The 22,083-nt window shown below is 40.8% G+C and overlaps 1 protein-coding gene across 1 annotated transcript; it reads right to left on the bottom strand.

Moving 5' to 3' along the window:
* Window positions 1–4,201: 4,201 nt before the first annotated feature.
* hoxb13a (homeobox B13a) lies at window positions 4,202–5,551 on the bottom strand (the record flags this gene model as incomplete). Its single annotated transcript, XM_080856388.1, has 2 exons — window positions 4,202–4,449; window positions 4,885–5,551. 2 exons carry the CDS (start codon window positions 5,549–5,551, stop codon window positions 4,202–4,204), a joined length of 915 nt encoding a protein of 304 aa, XP_080712514.1.
* Between the last annotated feature and the right edge of the window lie 16,532 nt (window positions 5,552–22,083).

Raw genomic sequence — 22,083 nt, 5'->3', positions numbered from 1 at the left:
AAAGTCCTCTGGGTAACAAAGGACTGTCCGAAATGCAGACGTGGGGGAGGAATGGCCCGAGTGGGGGAGGTGTGTGAGGGGGCGCGGTGGTGGTGGGTTGCTGGACATGAACTTGAGAGACATAGAGGACCGACATTCCTCTGACCAACTTGGCCAAGAGGAAGAATTGCCAAGAGGAAGAATTGCCAATGATCATGCCTTTGGATGCACATGTATTTGTCACTGACAGAATAGACACGTTTCCAATACCCTTCGGCCTGGATAAGTCTCCATTGTAGGCGCAAATCTCTCTCCCAAATGTTTTAGGCTTTAGCGATTTGTATTAAAATGTGTAATGGCACCATGAACACTGCTGAGTTCAATGTAAACCTACGAACGGAGGGGTTTTGTGATTCTCAGATATCAGCTCTCGGACATCTCGCGGGCCAGGCTGCTCAATTGTAAATGTAGGCTTTACACGAATGGTAAAATACCGAAGGCCCTTCCTGTCCGAACAACCAAGACTTTCATATTCAGGCATGGTTGCATTTCGGAGGGTTTCATACGGCATACACATTCCAGTGTATTTGCTTATTTCTCCAATTGTCAGTCGCCATGTGGTGTAGGGTCAGAGGCAATTCTGAGGTTAGGGGCTTCATGTTAAAGTGGGTTGGCAAAGGCGAACAGTAAGAGTAGTAGGCTAAATGCATCAATCCAACCGTTGTCTTTAATGTGTTTCTTCATACTTTCATCTACAATCCGATTAGTGTTTCAAGGATTTTGTTCTATGTTTTGTTATGTGACCTACATTGGTTCAATTTTGGAGTCCATGGCCAAATCCCCGTCGCACGAGTATTCCTGGCCTTGGCTCCATTGAGCAACTGAAATATGCTGAAGTAATATAATTTGTTAACACTTTATCTGAATTTATCTTGAACAGACAAACAGTCTGTGAACTTATCTGAATTTATCTTGAACAGAGCTGTCAGTGAACTGACTTGCAATAGGACACAGCAAGAAGGCTATCTTATAATAGAAAAGGCAATTTGCAAATTCCAAGCTACTGTTTTTGCCTGTCAAACACTTATGAAAACATGTAAGCGGTATATTTCCGTCAAGAGTCGAGCCACCTATATTCTCAATTTTAAAAGATGCGCGTTGTCTTCAAATCTATACATTTTCTTATAATAGAATTTAAAACAGTTAGTTCTGCTATAATGTCAGTGTCGGGCTGGTAAAACTGTTTTTGCTTTTTTGAGCTAAGAAGACATGGCAGCTTTATTATACGGCTGAAGGTAGACGACCTCCGAGGTTGATTTCTATATTGTGCGTTTTCTAAGGAGGCCGAAAGACCACCATTAAATCACAGTGTAAACACAAAGCAGACGCGCCATTTGTTAGAATGCTTTTGTCAAGTTCAATGTTAACTACAAGTGGAAGGAAGACTATTCGACCTTTATTGCCCCATGTTGTGGTAGGTGCAAGTCTCGTCTGTAGCGGAGTTTTGCGATGAGCCTCCAAACATATATCCAGGATCAAAGAGAGAAAAGCAGCAATTGCAAAGACTCTCAACAACATAACCATTTGCCCACTTTCAAACTTTCAATATTTACAGGCCTTTTACAGTGCAAATGATGCAAACAGTATTAGACTTAGACTGCCTTAGTGAAAATATGCCGATGGTGAATGCACCTGTTTAGAGGTTTCATGCCAACGCATCAAATGTATTTGTTGAGGGACACAGATCCTGAGAGCTTCATTGCCTAGACGTAAAAATAATACGACTGAGGCATAAAGTCCATAATAAGAACACAATGAAAATGCATATTCCAAGTAATTATAGAAGCCTAGTCTGCTCTTGAAAACAAAGGACCTTCAGATTTGTGTGTCTGTTTGATAACTTAATCTCTGCCTTGGTTACAGTCCGTTTTGGTGCCGAGCGTCTGCCTTGCGGCGCCTGGGTTTGGAACTTTGCACCATGATACGTTTGTGAGCCTGTGATCTGACACTGTCACCCGTAATGGTAACTTCAGACAACGTTGTTTGGACCCTTAATAGAACTGTGCCTAATTAGGCCTATACACTAGATGTAGCCTGCGTCAGGTATGTCATGTTTTTGCGCACAATAACAAGGCCGGAGCTGAGCTGACTGGGAATAACATTGGGCGGTGGTTTCAACCCTGGAAAATCGTTTGTGTGTGAGTGTGTGCGCACGTGCGTGTGTGGGTTTTTAAAATGTTATCCATTAATGGATTAACCTGTTCACGGTTTTTAACCTGAGATCACCTTGACATATTTTGAGATATGTTCCGGATATATTATTTTGTTGTCGATTCAGCTTCCAGCGCAGCAACAAAGCTAACATGTGATCAACAGTAATGTAAATACTAACAGTACACTGAGAGGAAACACTCTGTATCTATTATCTATCATAACACGCTTTGAAACGGCTCAATCTGACAATATTGTTGTTGTGTGTTTGCATTATACTGTAATTCAGAAAAATGCCAAAAGTCTGACGGATAGTACTTGAAGGAGAGAGGGCGAAAATAAAGGCGCAAGCAGATACGAAGGTGATGATGTAAAGCCCCGGAGTAACGACAGACCTTTTTCACCCTGACTAATCTAGACCGGCGTTAAGTGCTGGGTGCAGAAGGAGCACCCAGCGGCTCTGCTTACTATCCGACGATTAAACTGCTCCAACACGGACAGAAACGTAAATCACGCCTCAAAAAGACTATAAAGAAGATTGTCGAGAGTAAATCTGCTCTCTAGAATAAAGTTATTTTGGAGGAGAGATTTCATTCTGTTCAGCCCAAGGCCTACAGCCCACACTGAGCTGTAGGAAAGCAGGACTTGTTCTACGTGTCAGTAGTGCCCGTAAGACCTGGTTTAAATCCTCCAAAGTGAAATTAAATTGCGTTTTATTTAGTGAAAGAGGTCATTACAAGTAGGCAGTTGGTATGTGTTTGAAGGGATACGGTGTGTGCGCAACCCCAGCCAAGACATTCTCGCATATTCATGGCCTGGCGAGACAAAAGCTTCCGCTCATCCTATTAGCACGTGACTGTCAAGGTCAAGGTTAAGGGCTCGTTTAGTGAATCTGTCTCAGGCTTACTTAACAATTTAAACGCTTCATACAAACGCTGGATATCAGTAATTGCACGCACATGAAATGAGAACATTACACATATTTCGGTAAAAGTGCAGTATTTTATATTTTGTCGATGTTTCGTAGTAATTCGTATAAGTTTAAGTGGAACATATATTAGAGACATGGCGATTGATCTCCATGTTAAAGTGTATTGCGTAATGCAGAGACAAAAATGCTAAGGAATAGCAACTGCATCATCACAGAGTGTCAGTCAGGGGAGTTGAGTTCGAGTCAAATCACTATGTCAATTTGTTATTCTAAAACAAATCATGTTAGGGATCCCAGAAACCCCAGAAAATGCGGAATCTGAAAGTCCAGTGTTCACGCGCAAGAAGAATATTTGGAACACGTCCATCTAAAACTAGTGCTGTTTTGAAGCCCGGATAAATAATATGGTGTGAAGTGTTGTTCGTCTTCGCCTATAAAATATATATATATAGATTGATTTTAATATGTAAAATATATAGGTTGATTTTACATTGATATGTACATTAGTATAAACTGGAACAACAGGAAGAGAGTTTGCGATTATTGCTTTCAGTTTGTTGCATTATATGTAGGCTGCATGTAATACAAACTTAATCCCTTTTTTAAATTCAATACATAAAGGTCTCTTGAGATTAAGCAATTTATTATACATTGCGTTATAGTTTCATACTGTTTTACAGGCGTTATAAACAGTATTAAGGATATTATTGATAGCACAATATTTTTTCTAAACTACTGCAGCAACAACAACACACATATAACATTTAAATGCAGTAAAATACAAGTAAAAGCACAGTTTTAAGTAAGAGGACATTATTGTCATACATTAGATCAGGCACGTGCTGTATATACAGGCCTCTAAAACGTAGTCCTTACAGGTTTTTTTATGTTTATTTTTTTATAGTCCATTCTTTCTTCTCGGGGAACTCTACGATGCAACTGCGTGGTGCAACAACAAACAGATTTGAGCCCAAATTTGAAAGAGAACTGCGTTGACTTTTTCTTCCAATCACTTCTCCAAAGTCATTGAGAGAAAAAACGAGAAAGTCTCACGCGCCATGGCCACTCGTTCCTCCATGTTTATGGCGCGCTTGTCTTGACTTTGGCGACGAATTTCTTTTCTTTTACCCTCCTGTTCTGAAACCAGATCGTGATCTGCCGCTCAGATAGGTTGGTGGCGGCGGAAATCTTTCTCCTCTTGTCTTTCGTGATGAATTTGTTGGCCGCATATTCTTTTTCCAGTTCCTTAAGCTGCACCTTCGTATAGGGTATTCTTTTCTTTCTACCGCGGCGGAAGGAGCTGCCGTCATGCTGGTGAGCCACTACATCTGGAATGAATAACAACAAAGTAACTCATGGGTTTTGGGCCTTATCATTCGTCTACTGTCCAAATAAGACATCCCATTTTAAAATTTGATTCCAGCTTGAATCCTTAATTCCCATATCCTTGAAATATATCTTTATCTATATAACCATATATATGAATAAAGACGTGCTGTCATACAGAAGCTGTATATTACTTAAGAATATATCGGTATCTTTAAATCTGAATTGGCTAATGCTTTCCTGTATTAATAACAGGGTAGGATAACGGCAAATGTCAATTTTATGAATACAAAAACATTATCCATTTTTATGATTTAGCTTTAAATGAAGATACATTTAAAAAGCTGAATATATGAAAAGCTAAAAACTGTGCGTAAAACCGTCTCCTTTCAAAAGCACACAGCAGTAGCTATAGAAGATAGAAGAGTTCTGTTTACCTGCTAGTGCGGATTTCCACAGATGTCCAGCTTGACTCTGGTCCTTGGAACAGTACATCTGGCCGCCCCAGCCATTTGTGAGAGCCCATGGCTGATAGCTGTCCATCGGCAGCAGGGTGTCATGGCGTGGCTCCCCCGTTCCCAGAGTCTGCACCACTGAGACATCAAGGTAACTAGCCATAGATTGATACGGGCTTGGGTAGCCATGATAAAAGGCGAATTCCTTGGCTCTGCTGGGGTATTCTTCGGACGTGACGGGGGTGTCCATGTATTTCTCCGCAGAGTAGCTCAGCGCACCAGGCTGAGTGCAGGATTTCAGCGAACCCCGCCCCATTCTGCAGGGGTAATAGCCATTGCCAAAGTAGCCATAAGGCAAGGGACCCGTAGACGAGCCTTGAGGTACCCCTGGACAAGGTGTGCACTGTTTGCCCGCTTCACTGGAACCTGATCCAGGTACATCCACGCCGGAATAGCTAGAGCTGTGCACTAGGCTGGACGGGTGACCCCCTAAGGCAGAATGAGCCATAAGATTTCTGCACTGGTTGGCTGCGAAATTGCCGCTACCAACCAGACCCTCCATGTTCTTGTTCAGCTCATCCAAGTTGTTTTCATATACAAACATAACCGTGTCCGCCCAGCGAGGATTCAGGACCAAAGAGGTGGTCATATCACGCTCACCATTCGGGCGGAGAATTCTGCTGTAAAGACCGAGGTCCAGTTCAGGACACTTGGTTACATCCACTCCGCTGCATTGACGCAATGGTCTACCGTCCGAAGAGGTGCGCCTTCATTGGCTAAAATCCGAACCACGTGATACACCGCACAAAAACCTTGACGGTTGAGTCAAAGAATTATTTTTGCAGGGACAGACAGAAACGGGCTAAAGGTGCAAAGCTGCAAATAGTTGTGAGCTTCCATTCAGTTCGGCGAGAATATCATCCACGGAGACATATTTGATACATTAACAAGACTGCATTGGTTTTTAGGATTCTCTGCCTTAGAAATCATTAAGCGATACCATCCCACATTGACAGAATGCTCAATGCCACGCGTCATATGCAGACAAACCATGGACATAAATGAGTCACATAGCCCACTAAACCCACAACAGTCTTGGGTGCTTTTTTTCAGTTGTTGGATGATCAGCACTCTGGTTTAATATTAACATCAATGGCATTGATTGTGGTCATAAATGCAATACAGAATCAAAAATAGTTAATAATACATAACAAAAGTTAATTATAAGATGTAAGTTAATTATAGTTAATAAATGCAGTACTGAATCCAAAAAAATATGACTTTAACTCAAGCATTATATTGTTGGGACTGTTTAATCAGGAGCTTTAAATAGTTCTGAGGTCTGTGGTTGTTAAGAGTTTGGTCCAGTTATGACTGACTAGAGTGCGGGAAAGTGCTTGGCGAAATCTCTACTGCACAGTAAAAAGATATAAGAAAAATACTGAATGATTTCTGAGTGGTCTGTTTAATGGAACTATTTATTTACCTTAATATGCAGTAAGAGGATTATTTAAACCAAATAAACTGTGATACCTCTCCCATAATTCGAGGAGAGACGTATTTTACTTCAAAATATATATATTTTTTACCACACAGTCAACAGATTTAGTTGATCCTTATATCTTTTTGATGTTGCCTTTGATAAGATTTGTAAATTCTTGAATATTTTTCAATAGTTTTGGACACATTTAATGGGTAATAATCGCCCGTGCCAAATGCATAAATAAGATTTATCACCTTCATAAAAAAAAACTGTAATCATAACTCGGCATTTCATACATTTCTGCAAAGTATTTTAAAAGTTTTATTACAGGGCAGCAAGCTCTTATACTGAACTGGTGTCCTTTCACATTGGACTAAACATCAACAACTCTCTAACTATGGCCCATTATTTTGAACACAAGAATACCGCTGCATGTGGCAAACTCCTCTTAAATGTGTTTTTAGATGTTTCAGGTTTTTCCACAACATTAGTACTATTGGTTGCCCACACATTCAAGGTCGTTTGGCAATCACAAATCCTGCGAGTAATGAATAAAACGATTAGGCTATTCCAGGCTAAATCATATGTCACAGAAATTTCGAGTGCACCCATACCCAACTGGACGAAGGCAAAATTATTTAGGCAAGTATGTGCGACAATAAAGACTCAAATGAAATCTTCCATTTTGTATACATATGTAAACATATTTCACCCTTAATAAACATACAGCTTCTGGACCATTATATACAGTACATCCCGCAATATTATGCAGAAATATGTACGTGTGCCACAGAGACGGCGCGTTCAAATGTAAAGCACCGAATACAGTACGACTGAGGGCAAAAACACACTTGGTCAGTAAATTAGTTTTGGGTCATCATATCGTCTACTGCCAAATCCCTACGCAGCCTTTTAAATACCACGCATTGAGCTCCTAACCCAAACACGATAAGATAAATGCATTTATTTGACTTTGGAATATTTACAGCTGTAATGTAGAACAGACAGAATCTGCTCATTAGTACGGGATTTGCACATGGAATATGTTTACGAGAAAAACAGGACACCCCCATCCCACAAATAGGCTACATACCTCCTCTCTTCAACTATTCTCTTCAGTCTCTCTCTCTGCCCCCCCCCCCCCACACACACACACACACACAGAGGGAGAGAGAGAGAGAGAGAGAGAGAGAGAGAGAGAGAGAGAGAGAGGCATGAACAGCACCCCTCCTCCCCACCCCAGACAGTCTTTACATACAGGTCAGACGGGGCCCTGAAGGTCAAGGCCAAGTTTAAAGCAGAGAGTCTGGCCCTCCCAGAAGTCTCAGCTCAGAAGGCCTGCAGCGGGGCCCCTCCCTGTGCAAATGCCCTCAAGTTCAAGGCCTTGACACCAGTGGTGTCATCACAAACAAACAATACTCTCAACTTCCGAGGATAACGCTCCCACGAAAACAAATAACCATTCAGTTATCAGACAGAGGATGGCGTGTGAAGTTAGATAAATCATTCATGGACACACGTTTCGCAACCATAGTGTACATGCAATAAATTGTGAAATGTATCAGTCATGTTTGCTAACGTGCAGAGTATTACATTTTAGACGACGAGGCTACTTTAAACTCATATCTAGGCCTACAGTTTCAGTCAGTAGCAACAAGTCAATGCTACGCGCCATGGCTTGGTGACGCTGTTGCGCGGTAGCCTCGTGGCACATGTTGCACTGGCGCACACCAGCTACTGTACCCAGGAAATGCCATAATAGTCTTATTGTCAAACTTCCTGCCCATTTGCACGTCGTCAATGACTCCAATGGAAGCTGGGTACACATCACGCTACACACTCCATTCGAGAATAAAACAAATACCCTCTTCAAAAACTCAGAATACGCGCCGGGTAAGTTTTCAGGAAAGGGCATCTCAGTTTGGGGAATTCGGTAACTCGTTTTTTTCCCCCTTCTTGCGAAGGCTGCCAACCAGGGACGACGGCTAATGACTACTGTATGTGTTCAGACGATAACATGCTAGCATTTGTTTAGCTAGACATGGATGTTGAAATATTTTGGCTTGGCTTGAAGTATATCAAGGACGTTCTCTGCCTTGAGAGAAAAACAATTGTAGTATGATGTTATTTCACTAAAGCCATTCTTTTAGGCAGGTTTGATTGATGTTGTCTTTTGACATGTCTTTATACACGTTTGAACGCCTTTTCAGTCTGACTGGTTCGCTTATGATTTAAGATGTAAATATCCAACTGTAGGTAACCGTTTACGGGGCATTGGATGCAGCAGTCTGAATTTGGGGTAGAAGTACCGTTCTTCAGCATGAAACAGAAAGACAGACTTCGTTTGTGTGTGGCGTGCAGGTATCATGCACACGTGTGATGAAGTTTGTGATCAACTACTCACTGACCTTTCTTAAACATTTTAATTCGTGTTTAGCTCAAATATGAATCAATTCCCGTAAATCTTAACTAGGAAACTCGATGGAAATATTACCATTGATTTTCTTCCAGATTTATTTCTTTAAATGTCTCGATTTCATCGAGCAAGAAAGCAATGCCTATTTAATCAATATCGCTAAATCGACATTGTATTCCCTCGACCAACTTAGTTTTGTATTAACTAGTAGTGTGTGAATGTATCGCAGTGACCCGATATTCAGTTTGTACATTCAGTCTAAAATGAAAAGTCGATCATCTATTTAGGACAACGCAGCCAATTTTAGTTTATTGTAGCCATTGCCAATGCAGCAATTTAAGTAGCTGACTCGATGTATATTACTATTTAGTCCTTAAGGCTAACTACGCTATGCTGTATCGGACTTAGTCGAGATGCAGTATCCCAAAATACTTTCATGAACGAGTGCAATATATCTACTAACTCAGGCGTGCATAATCCCTCTTCTTGCTTGATTTGAATTGCATATGTTTGTTCTCGTTTCACTTTATTTATCAATTCAGTTGCACTATTAAATACATAAATAGGCTAAGTGTTGACGTGTCAACAAATTAAGTTATAAACGGATATATCTATGCATATGTCGGGTCTGATTGCTGCAGTAGTCAAACCCAACCGTACCTTGCTTGATTTTCATGTATTTGTCTAACTGGTTAAACTGCACACCGTCAGGTTGTACTGTACACATGTAGGTCTTAGTGTTGTAACTTCTGAACAACTGTATGTTTTTGCAGATCAGCGTTTTCCAAAGGGCACTGTACAATAGATATATTAATGCAATGCTCTGTTGAGTCACATAATAAGCTGCATACATTTTATGTTGATTGTCTAGATATCGAAGTCAGCGGTTACCTTTGCCAAAAGTAATGAGATTTGGTCCGGTAGTAGATAATTCATGTCTATATAAAACTCCTTTAGCCTCCTTTATATGTATGTACTTGGTGCGTGTCCAAGAGTTAAGCAACTGATTACGTTTTATTTCTGATCATGCCAAAGTGTCAAATGATAGTCTCACACAAATGTCTAAATGATGTCAATAAAACTTCACAGTTTCATCCCCGATTAAGTCTTTAAATTGTCGCCATGAACAGCCTGAATCTAGTTTCAAAATTAATTTAATATATAATAGCAACATATTTAGCACCATACTTATTTGGCTGACGCCTTGGAAGCAATTATTTTGTTTTGCTAAAGCTCATAGCCACATATAGGTGTGGAGAGATCTTCAAAACTGATAAATACTATGCAATATTTTGTGGGTGAGAACCTTATTCGATAAGGACGTGGAAGTGGAAAGTAGGCAGTATGGAAGCAATGACCTTGACCTTGAACCTGTGCGTATTTTTGCCAGAGTACTCTGTGTGCATGTGCCTGCGCAGTTGCCATGGTGCTCGGTCAGTTCTGTTACCGTCGCCTCAACAATTATAGACTACAGCTACAAAATATTCGCAACACCGAGTCCATACACGTTCTATAACTCAATATTGCTGGTATCAAATACAAGAACTGTAAGATTAATTGAACTCGTTGCAATTCATCAAGTTGTTTAAGATTAAGAATAAACATGACTGGACATGCCTAGCACTGTTTATCACGACTTGTGAAACAGAAGAAATTGAAAAGGGCTAAATTTCCCTTTTGTTCGCCAGTGAGAGTGTTAAAACGGTTTAGTGATGGAGGCCAGCTATTACGCGGTTGCATAAATGCCTCTAACAGTTACCAAATGCACCGTCATTAACTCTGTTTTGAGGGAAAGAGGTTTGCTTCTGGTGTTGCTGAGTCTGCTGAAAAGAGACTCTCTCTCTCAGAGGCCGTATATTCTTTTGCGAACGTACTGATTTTACATTTTCATTCCATGCAAACGACTCTTGCGCTAGGACACAGAAACGTGAATAATCGGCCACTGCACTGTCCAGGGAATAAGGTAGTCTCTCATAGGCTATAGGCTATACCCCCAAGACCAGAAATGTTCTTAAGGATTGTTTTTAAGTGCAGGACAACTCCATTTTCCATTGTGTGTTCATTATGTACTTTGTTGTCTCAGATATTATCCACACATCAAATCTCTAAAACGTATCCAGCTACCACATTATGGTCTTATGGCGAGGCAACTAAACCCATTTTGTCCTACCCCATTTTTGTGTATATATATAGGCTATCCGTGACACGTTGTAACCGATAGCTATATCATCAAGATAAGGCTATCAGGAAGCCATTTCACCTGGCTTTATTTTATTGGTCCTTCTGTATTCCAATGGCTTTTGTTGTCACAGTGACATGTCTAAAATAAAAGCACAGCTTCTGTGTTTGCATGCTGTTTGCTAGGGTGGCTCAGCAGGATGATTAACTACATGCTTTCAAACATTGTATTCTGCTCGAAATAACAGGCTAAAAGCTAAAAGTCTACTTTTCAAATACACTTGTTAATAGCTGCATTATATCACAAGTATATATGTTCAGGCTGCCAGTCAAACTCCGATTTATGTGCATATCCGATTTTAACACATATAGCAAGTCTTTGTTTTCCCTCAAATCTGTTTATGTTGTCTGAAATAGTATTCTAATAAAATCAATTTTTTGCTAATCCATTTAGGTCTGACCGATCCTGATTGTATTCCAAATGTTTTTTCTTCAGTCTTTGACTTTCGACGCAACATGTAAAGGCCTATATCACACCTGCAGGAAACATAGTTTGGCGGCGGATGGAGCCATTGATAAGCGGCGATGGCAAACCTCCGTCTCTGAGACGCGAGTAGTCACTTTTATAAATCCTGCTCCACAGCTAGAAATTGTCATAAGATAAATTAACAGGCTAATTTAATTTCACCTCACGTTGTATTGTTTAATGTCAACATTACTTCCGGGTGGAATGACATTGCTATAACAACCAATGTACATGAGACCAAAAAATTATGATTGCCACACTAACACCGAAACCGGACATGATCACTTCCAATAATTTGGACAGTGAATCAGGAAGATCAGATTCTGATCGGACATGCAAAAAACACTGACAGTGTGAACATACCCCCGAATCCATCCTTCATTAGACTATCATCCAGATCAAGTTTGGCATCTGAAATGCATTGCAAAAGCAAAAACAGCAAGTCGGCTATACTTCCATTTTACACGTTACTGTCTTGTCAGTCACAGTGCTGGGGTGCTGCCCCCTGTCTGTTACTTGCCCCTGATTTTCCTAACCTTAACCTTATCTAGCAGCAAATTCTGGAGACAATCAGATCCTGATCAAGTATGGATCCAGCCAATCTCTACTAGACACAGGCCAGATCTAGGATAAAACTATTCTAAGCAACCAGTCACTCATCGCCATGTCTCCATGTCATATGTATGCAAATGTATCTGCTCGTTTGGTGTATAAATTGTCAGACGCATCATGTCGATTTTGCAGAAATAAGGATGTACAATTATTTTCTGGCTTTGTACATTACAATAAATACTGATCACTGAGCATGCTATGTGGCTTGATAGCCATCTGTTGTATCTGTTGTGTTAACATTTATGTTTGAAGATTGTACTAGTTGGAGAGCAGGGCGGATATTAGACATATTTAAAGCTCCATGCAATGGTAAAAAGGAATCCACCATCTTATTACATTTCCGCTGGAGGAATGGCATCATGTTTGGGTAAGACAGTCTCAAGGCCCTGTAGTGAGCGCTAGAGGTCTTAGCAGGAGTGAAAAGACAAAACCTGCAGGTATTTCATGAAAAGTGTGGTTAGTGTGGCACATACTTGAACATTCTCCATCTTTGCCCTTTGATGAGTCATACTCCCATTGGTCCGTCAGAATACTGGAATGAGTGTCATGAAAGGTGAAATTATAATAATAAAAAGAATGTTCCTTAAGGGCTTCGGACACAGGTGTTTTGTTTCATATGGCCCTTTTAAATGAAGAAGAAAACAAAACTCCTCATGTCAATCAAACAGTGCAGATGTCGCACTAATTACACAAATACTGCATTTGTACAATGGTATTGTGTGAGGAGCACTCGTTTGTAGTCTTTGGTGTTGTGTGAGGAGCACTCGTTTGTAGTCTTTGGTATTGTGTGAGGAGCATCCATTTGTACTATATGGTATTGTGTGAGGAGCATCCATTTGTACTATATGGTATTGTGTGAGGAGCATCCATTTGTACTATATGGTATTGTGTGAGGAGCATTCATTTTACAGGAAGATATCAGCACAAGCTGTATCACTCAATACAGAGGGTGTCAAAAATAGCCTAAATTCTAGAGCAGGACAACTACATTTGCAGCAATATATATATATATATGTGTGTGTGTGTGTGTGTGTGTGTGTGTGTGTGTATCCATGTATTCATATATGTACAGCAGACAGATTAGTAAAATAATCCCTTAATAATTGCAAGTAAACAGTACATTATGGCACTCATGTGGTTACAGTCTGTACTCCTCAGACAGAGTGCAATTTGTAGACCTTCAATGCACACAGTTACAGTGTAAGTTCTCATTGGACAATTAAAAAGCACATCAGTGATACATGAATTCTTTATCTGGCTTTAAAACACACAAAGACACCCAGATGAGGTGATTAAGAGCATTAATAATAATATGGAGAATATTATTTATTCCACAGGAACATTTAGAAGATCATGAGATTTGTAATAAGGTTTGACAGCCAACTCGCAGCTTTCATGACAGTGAGCAAAACAAGAATTTTATGTTTCTACAGGCCAGGATGGTTCCAGTTGTGCTCTCAGACTCTGAAACCTCGCTTTGTACTACTTAATAAGGATTTGGATTGTATCTGTGTGCTGAACACGTTTTGCCAGTGTGTTTGCTGCATCTCTATAAATTCAAGGAGAACTATAAAGAAAACAAAAACAAATCCTCACAATTCCCATAAAGAGGGATTCATTTCTAAAATAAAACACGACGAATGGGATCAGGCTTGGACCAATAATGCTGAGGCTGAAATGGAAACGCGCCCTAATTATGGTAAATAAAGAGGTGTGTGGTCATTTACGAATTCGAATTGAAATATTTTTTGAAAGACTTTAAAATCCACACTGTTTTGATAGTGAAATTAAGAACTAAACAACTAAACAGTTTCACATTTTAACAAACAAACTAGTATTTCAAGAACGCCTGACTCAGTTGTAAAAATATGTATGGTGTGTCTGTGACCTTACAGTAGGCTATATCCAAGTAAAATATAATCTATAATAGAATACCGAGATATAGTAAACGTGTACCACCGGACAAGATACCAGAACACTGAGGCAGTGGCTTCTAAGCAGCGAAAACATTTTCCTAAATCACAACAGTGCAGTAGTGTTTTTAACGAAAATTCTTCATCTGTTTATAAATGGTGCATACCAAAGACCTTTACGCATCAAACCTCTGAAAGTGACAAAAAAGTACAGAGTGGTCAATCGGTTATTTGTCACCATTTGTGCCAGTATGAATGAAATGATGTAGTATAACACGTGAGTAAGGAGCACGCTGTTGTTAGGAGAGATTTGGTACAATTTGTTTCTTCTTAGAGAAAACATTGTAGGCGCGCGGCTCTTTATACTAAAACCATTGGTTGGTTTCTGTGACTGTATTTTTAATATTTATCTATCTAATGTTTGTATACTAAAGAAAAAAAATGTTAGAGACATGTTTCGGTCTCTTACAGACGTCGTCAGAGCAGAATAACAATACAGGGAGACATGGATCTGTCATTCTGCTGACAGGATATTACAGGCGTCCTCTGATATGATCATTGTATGTTAATCACAATTGAAGGTGAAATGATAATTGGTCATTCATAATGTACAGACGACTAATGAGTTCTCTAATTAGTGAAAGAGGTGCTTGTCGCAAGACACCCAACGCTCTGGCAGTCTAATTTCATTGCTGTTCGCATATCGGTGACACTGCCCTCTTAATTGTTAATTGGAGGCAAAATCTCAGACACAGCAAATAATGTCATTGAGATGTTGAGTTCAACATCGGTTTGCGTAAAGGCGCAGCTTGTCCTTTGGGGCAAAGCTGCGCAGCTAAACGCAAAACAGTAACCTTGGTGAGACAAGACAAATTAAAATAAGACTCATTTTGATTGTAATCAACGAATCAACCAATACAGTAAGCCAATGCCCAGTAATGGATTGTGATTGACATACATATTGCTGTAAACAAAGTTTTGACGACTAAAGAAATATCCCATACAGATCCAGAGAAAGCCTTGGAAAAGATTCTGGAGTGCCTCTCAGTAAATACCATGTATACTTTCATCTTGTATTTATAATGCCAGCTTGTACTACAGCTTCCCATAACTATTGGTTTGGAGGGGGAAACGTGCCTTTGTTCCATAAACTAAACTTTATGAACGCAGCGCTGTGAGTCTGGGCAGGTATCAAAACCATTACCTGTAATCCAATCGGCCCATTAAAGGCGTGGCGCACCACTTACCTGCTGTTCACGCGAAGTTCATTATGTGTATTTGGAACGAACTCGACTTAGTTATCATTAAAAAAAAGCTGAATCTACATATTTCTAAATGTTTTCCCGACAATCCCACCGCAAGAGTTTACATAGCCTGAATGATATTATCAGGTAAACGCAGAGAGCGCAGTTTGGTTTGAAATTACTTTTAGCCAGGAACAGTTTTTGTTAGGCAGCAGCAACAATGTTGGTAGTACATTATCAATTTGGTGTCATTTCAAATGTCTGAGCTAACGTCAGTTACAGGTACTTTCTGATTGATAACGATGTTCTGCCATCACTTCAGCGTCTTTAATAAGGCATCTTGATGAACCATAATGTGACAATGTGGCAATGCTTCAGAGAAACAAGTACCATTTCTTAAATAGGGATCTAGCCTACTGAACAGCGGTTTCCCGACGCCGCACTTGGCTTAAGTTTATCTTTCGTTGAGAAGAATTCTACTTGTGGTCAGCACCAGTAGTAACTTCACACTTAGCGATGCAATCCACCAGGGGCGTCGTTCGGCCTATTATAGAAGAAATCTAAACGATGTTTCTGTGTATAGCACATCATGAGAATGTCATTGTTTCACCTGCCTATTCCCATCAAAATAGAAATAAAGAATATTGAGTATTTGAAAATAAAGATTATACAAAATAATATGTTATTGAACTAAGGAGATGGCTTTTCTGACTGTGTAGTTAGGCTGCAATATTAGGAAATTGACATGTCATTGAGCCGGGCTGGAAATCAATCAAGAGGGTGGCACCCGCTAGCCTATATATATATATTGAGGTATTGTTCTTATGTCGACACTTGTTATATTGGAACTTCATTCATGAGCCTATACATGGGTTTCTTGTATACAAACATTGAAGGCTGCGCGCGCAAATCCGCGGCAGAAAGCCATCTACCCTAATACAAATGAATACAGAAAGCCCAGTTTAAATGTATTGTTTATTACTTATTTAGCCTACCGTTCCCTCTTCTGTTCTGTATTCCTCCTAGGTATACTGAGCATCTTACCAACTCTGTTAGAGCAGTTCACCACACAACAACTCCCTATCATGTTGCCTTCCTCCACAGCTTTCTCATCCACTTCAACGTTATCTTGCTTCTTTCTGCCGCGAGATTGCGCACGCAACCAGTGATGACGTAGCCGAGAAACCCATGTATACACAAGTGAGAAAATCGACTCGTCTGACATCGACTACTTTACTTTCAGAACCACTGTGATGGACAGCTCCACCCTAAGAGATACTTAAGGCTGATTTATGCTCGGTTACGTAAGCGTAAGCGCAAGCGCAAGAGGCCGCGCAAGCCCCTTGCGTGCCCCTTGCGCGACTTTTCACGTCTTGCGTGCGTCAGCCCCTTTTTCTAGACTTGCGCCATTTTACGCAAGCCTATTGTTCTGGGTGTGAATTGCTTGGCAACACCTCCAACGCAACGCGTAAGCACCTAGCAATTCATGCTCCCTTTAGAAGCATGTAAGGGCCTTTAAGGCTGATTTATGCTCGGTTACGTAAGCGTAAGCGCAAGCGCAAGAGGCCGCGCAAGCCCCTTGCGTGCCCCTTGCGCGACTTTTCACGTCTTGCGTGCGTCGGCCCCTTTTTCTAGACTTGCGCCATTTTACGCAAGCCTATTGTTCTGGGTGTGAATTGCTTGGCAACACCTCCAACGCAAAGCGTAAGCACCTAGCAATTCATGCTCCCTTTAGAAGCATGTAAGGGCCTTTAAGGACTCTTGCACGGTGCGCTCGTGCACCTGACTTTAAGATGATGTTCGGGAAACGCTTGTAAATAGAAAGTGTTACTGAGTCTACTATGTCGCCAAAATCCACGTAGGCCATTAAAATACGTCGTTATCGGGAAACGAGGCCCAGGTTCATTGTCGAGACAAAAACAACGGTATTGTTGTCATAAGGCAGATGGAAAGACGAATAGCCACGCCAACACCGCTCACCCGTTCATTTAAGTCCGATGCAGCGCAATTTAAAACGAGTTTAAGGTGACTGGTAAATAGTTTCAATCTTCTCAATATTTGCAAGCAAATACTCAGAATAAAATGTCCTGAATATTGTCATTGTTTGCAAATACTCCAGGCACACAGACTTGCTTGTTTACAGCAAAGGGTAATTCTGTAACTTTACAGTGGCGATTGAATTGACAGACTGGGCCTAGTTTCCCGATAACGACGTATCTTAACGGCCTACGTGGATTTTGGCGACATCATAGACTCATCATTGCTGTTAGTGCGGCGTCGGGAAACCGCTCTGCAATACCCCTCTTACGACCGATTTCAAGTCCTTTTTAGCGTTCGGGAAACTGGGCCCGATAACGACGTATTTTAACGGCCTACGTTGATTTTGGCGACATAGTAGTCTCAGTAACACTTTCTATTTACGAGCGTTTCCCGAACATCATCTTAAAGGTCTGGTGCACGAGCGCCACGTGCACGAGTTCTTAAGTATCTCTTAGGGTGCAGCTGTCCATCACAGTGGTTCTGAAAGTAAAGCAGTCGATGTCAGACGAGTCGATTTTCTCACTTGTGTATACATGGGTTTCTCGGCTACGTCATCACTGGTTGCGTGCGCAATCTCGCGGCAGAAAGAAGCAAGATAACGTTGAAGTGGATGAGAAAGCTGTGGAGGAAGGCAACATGACAGGGAGTTGTTGTGTGGTGAACTGCTCTAACAGAGTTGGTAAGATGTTCAGTATACCTAGGAGGAAGCATCCGTTTGCCAGGAAAAATAAAATATCAAATCAAATCAAATATAGAAAAAGGCTCAACAATGTACAAGGTTACGTTTGGGAATATGTTGAGGGTGTGTGCAAGCATTCATGGCAACAGAATAGGGAACGGTAGGCTAAATAAGTAATAAACAATACATTTAAACTGGGCTTTCTGTATTCATTTGTATTAGGGTAGATGGCTTTCTGCCGCGGATTTGCGCGCGCAGCCTTCAATGTTTGTATACAAGAAACCCATGTATAGGCTCATGAATGAAGTTCCAATATAACAAGACGTGTCGACATAAGAACAATACCTCAATAAATATATATAGGCTAGCGGGTGCCACCCTCTTGATTGATTTCCAGCCCGGCTCAATGACATGTCAATTTCCTAATATTGCAGCCTAACTACACAGTCAGAAAAGCCATCTCCTTAGTTCAATAACATATTATTTTGTATAATCTTTATTTTCAAATACTCAATATTCTTTATTTCTATTTTGATGGGAATAGGCAGGTGAAACAATGACATTCTCATAATGTGCTATACACAGAAACATCGTTTGGATTTCTTCTATAATAGGCCGAACGACGCCCCTGGTGGATTGCATCGCTAAGTGTGAAGTTACTACTGGTCCTGACCACACGTAGAATTCTTCTCAACGAAAGATAAACTTAAGCTAAGTGCGGCGTCGGGAAACCGCTCTGCAACGTAGGATCCCTCTTACGATCGATTTCAAGTCCTTTTTAGGCTAAGTGCGCGTTCGGGAAACGAGGCCCTGCAACGTAGGATCCCTCTTACGACCGATTTCAAGTCCTTTTTAGGCTAAGTGCGCGTTCGGGAAACGAGGCCCTGCAACGTAGGATCCCTCTTACGACCGATTTCAAGTCCTTTTTAGCGTTCGGGAAACGAGGCCCTGGGCCGGAGTGATGAAATGGGTCTTTCCTTATTTTCTTTGTAAGCTTCTATAGCTTTCTAACAGCATTGGACATTTCAGTGCACCTGTAATTGACTTAAATTAGGTGGCAGTTGCAGTGCTGAGCCAAATGTAACAGGAAAAGTAAGCAGGTGATGTCAGCAATTCCAATATGTCCGCGTGTCCCACATATGTAAGAGCCATGTCTCTAGCCAGAATAACTCGCCAGTGTCTCTGCGTGTGTGTGTGTGTGTGTGTGTGTGTGTGTGTGTGTGTGTGTGTGTGTGTGTGTGTGTGTGTGTGTGTGTGAAAACACATCTGGTCGAGCTCAGACAGCAAGGGGTATGGATGAGTGCCAAGCGTTGTTAAATTAACAAACTACAGTTGCAGTCAAGGGAGAAGGCACTCGCCTTCCATCTCAAAATGGCACGAGAACTACAAGGTATTCTGAAACATCGCGCTGCCATGCCATTTGGACAAGCACCGGTACAACAGTTAATGGACGCTCAAAGGTGTGGTGTGACAGTCCTACGCATGCGCTATCCTGCGGCAAGCTGGCATACCAGAAATCTTGACTTTTGTCCCTCAAACCATGATAACACAAGATGCATTATTTGCAATGGCGGAGTTTAACTAAATAGCCTACGCCTAACCAGCATGTCTGCACCAAAACAACAAAAAATAACGGTGGTTCAGAGCCCAGAGCAAATATTTCTGATCCCAGCGAGTGATCAGCTAATAGTTTAGCAAAACGCACTACTAAACGTCAAACCAGAAACATGCCAATTACTCATTTAAAACACTTCATATTTACATTATTTCACATCACTTCGCATTTTATAGTAAAGAAGCCCTACAGCTCAGTTCTTGTTTGAATATAATTCATAATTTACAGTGGACACAGATCATACATGATCAAGTCAATATATGTGCAAAACTCATGTGTTGAAGGAAAAGCTTCTAATTTTTGTAATATGTAAAAATGTAAAAAATAATTTAAAACAATTGAATGGCTTCAAAACATTTGGAATATATGCAGTAGTTTTTGCAATTGTCTATGATGCCATTTCATTCTTCTTCGCATTCGGCAAAATAAGTTATCACAGATGTAGCTCAACCGAAATATTGACGTCACCCTTGAACGAAATATTGTAGGCCAATTATAAAATAAAGGGTTGGTTTCATTCAGAAAATTACTGACGCGAAATGAATGGGACAAACAATTTAATTTAAATAAACTGAAATCCTAATAATAGGCCTAATAATTTCATCTTCCAATCATCCTTCTAATATTGTGAGTAAGACAGAAAGCAGACCTACTTCATGTGTTTACATTTTATGCTCGTTTACCTGTCTTATCCCTATTCTGCTTAAGTGTACCCTACACAGCGTCAGCAGCACTTGATACGAAATGAATTGCTTTTTACCCTTGTTTAACATGACAGTGCGATGTCATCATTAAATTGACCCCTATTAAACCACCATCATATTTTCTGTCGATTTGACAAGTTCGGAGGAGGTTTGCGTGTGACGTCACATGTGTCCTCAGGTAAGAGAAGTCGTAGCCAGCAGTGACACCCTTTACTACCAATAGAAGGGGCACAGACTGCACACTTGTCCCTTGTCAAGAAAGCACATCATTTGTAAAGCCGCATTTAATGTCGGACTAAACAACTATTTATGAGTACCTAATATTAAGTCCAAGGGAACTGAGGTCTAAATAGGCCTGCATCTCGAGAGCTTTCCATGACATACTAGCCTATAGCCTACATCACACGAGATTGCTATACAAGAAACCGGGTCTTCAGCATAGAAAGATAGATGTTTCCTGTGTCTGACGTCATCAGCCCTAAACGTAATGTTCTATATCTGTTTACCAAATGATGACTATAAAAAATATGGGAAAAAAAACTTTAATCAGTTAATCAGTTCTGTGTGCGTTTAAATGTTAATCGATTAGCGTCGCGCCTGCAGTGTAGACCAGTTTCAGCACTGTTTCTATTATGCTCATGGCACGTTTTTATACAGGGCTAGGCACGCTTCCGAAACACTGAATGAATGAAAGCTTTGATTAAGGATAGACGCACCACCATGTAGGCTAGAGAAAGTCCTACAGTTCATCTATAGCCGCGCTGTCGAGGAGGCTATCGGTTTTTTGTGAGCTATGAGTAAAGCCGTTTAATTGCATTTCTGAAACCATAAAAACAAACGTATTAAACTTTATTTTCAAATTATCCAAACTTTTTACTTTCAGCAACAGGAAATGTAATACCAATGTTGGACCACAATCAAAGCGTGTCGGTGAATTCATTTGTCAATTTATTTTTTTACTCTACCAGTATTTTTCCATTTTCAACTCGCACTGGAAGACATATGCATAAACTGGCTTCTGGTTTATTTGCAACCCGATTGCACCATTGTCGATAGCGCCACTTTTGTCACCCGTTCTCTCATTTCAGTCGGCGCGGAGCCTGTAGCCATCTGAAACCTGTGATCAAAGCCCTGAAGAGCGCCACTGTATAACAATGCAAACATCTACATGTTATCAGAAAAACAAGCCATCTCCCATTTCCCAGCGCCGGGCCCCTAGCCTTCCTGGCTTGTCTGGGATGCGGAGCAGACCTGTCCGTGTTTTATAGACACTGCGCAAGTTCTGTGTCTATCCAGGGAAGGACACTCAGATGCGACGTTTATTGGTATAGGAGAGCGAGACAAAGCGGCGCAGTGATCCAGCCATTTCGCCCCTCAGCTTTCCCGCGGGCCATTCTTTGGTCTCCTTTAGCTTGCAATTTGTTAAATGAACAATTAACACTTCCTATCCAATTACTGTTAAAATTACGCTGTGATGCGTGTCATGTTTAATATATCCCGTCGTGGTAAAGTGACATTGTATGCTCTCATGGCAGTGGTGTAAGGGCCATCTTTCTCGAGACGAAGATCACCTGCCACAGCGCTCAGTGTAGTCAGGATTATCACTGTATTTGACCGAGTAAAATAAATACGCTTGTTGACTGTAGTTCTCCGACATAAAACATAACTCTGACGACATAATTGCCGGTGTTAAATCAATCTTAGCTGATAATCAACCATGATCCCCACTAGACAAACTCACACACACCCTATGTTCAGGTGAGCATTTGGG

Source organism: Sprattus sprattus (genome assembly GCF_963457725.1).
Source record: "Sprattus sprattus genome assembly, chromosome: 18".
In the NCBI taxonomy this organism is placed as follows: Eukaryota; Metazoa; Chordata; class Actinopteri; order Clupeiformes; family Clupeidae; genus Sprattus; species Sprattus sprattus.
This window is presented reverse-complemented; position numbering and strand designations above follow the sequence as displayed.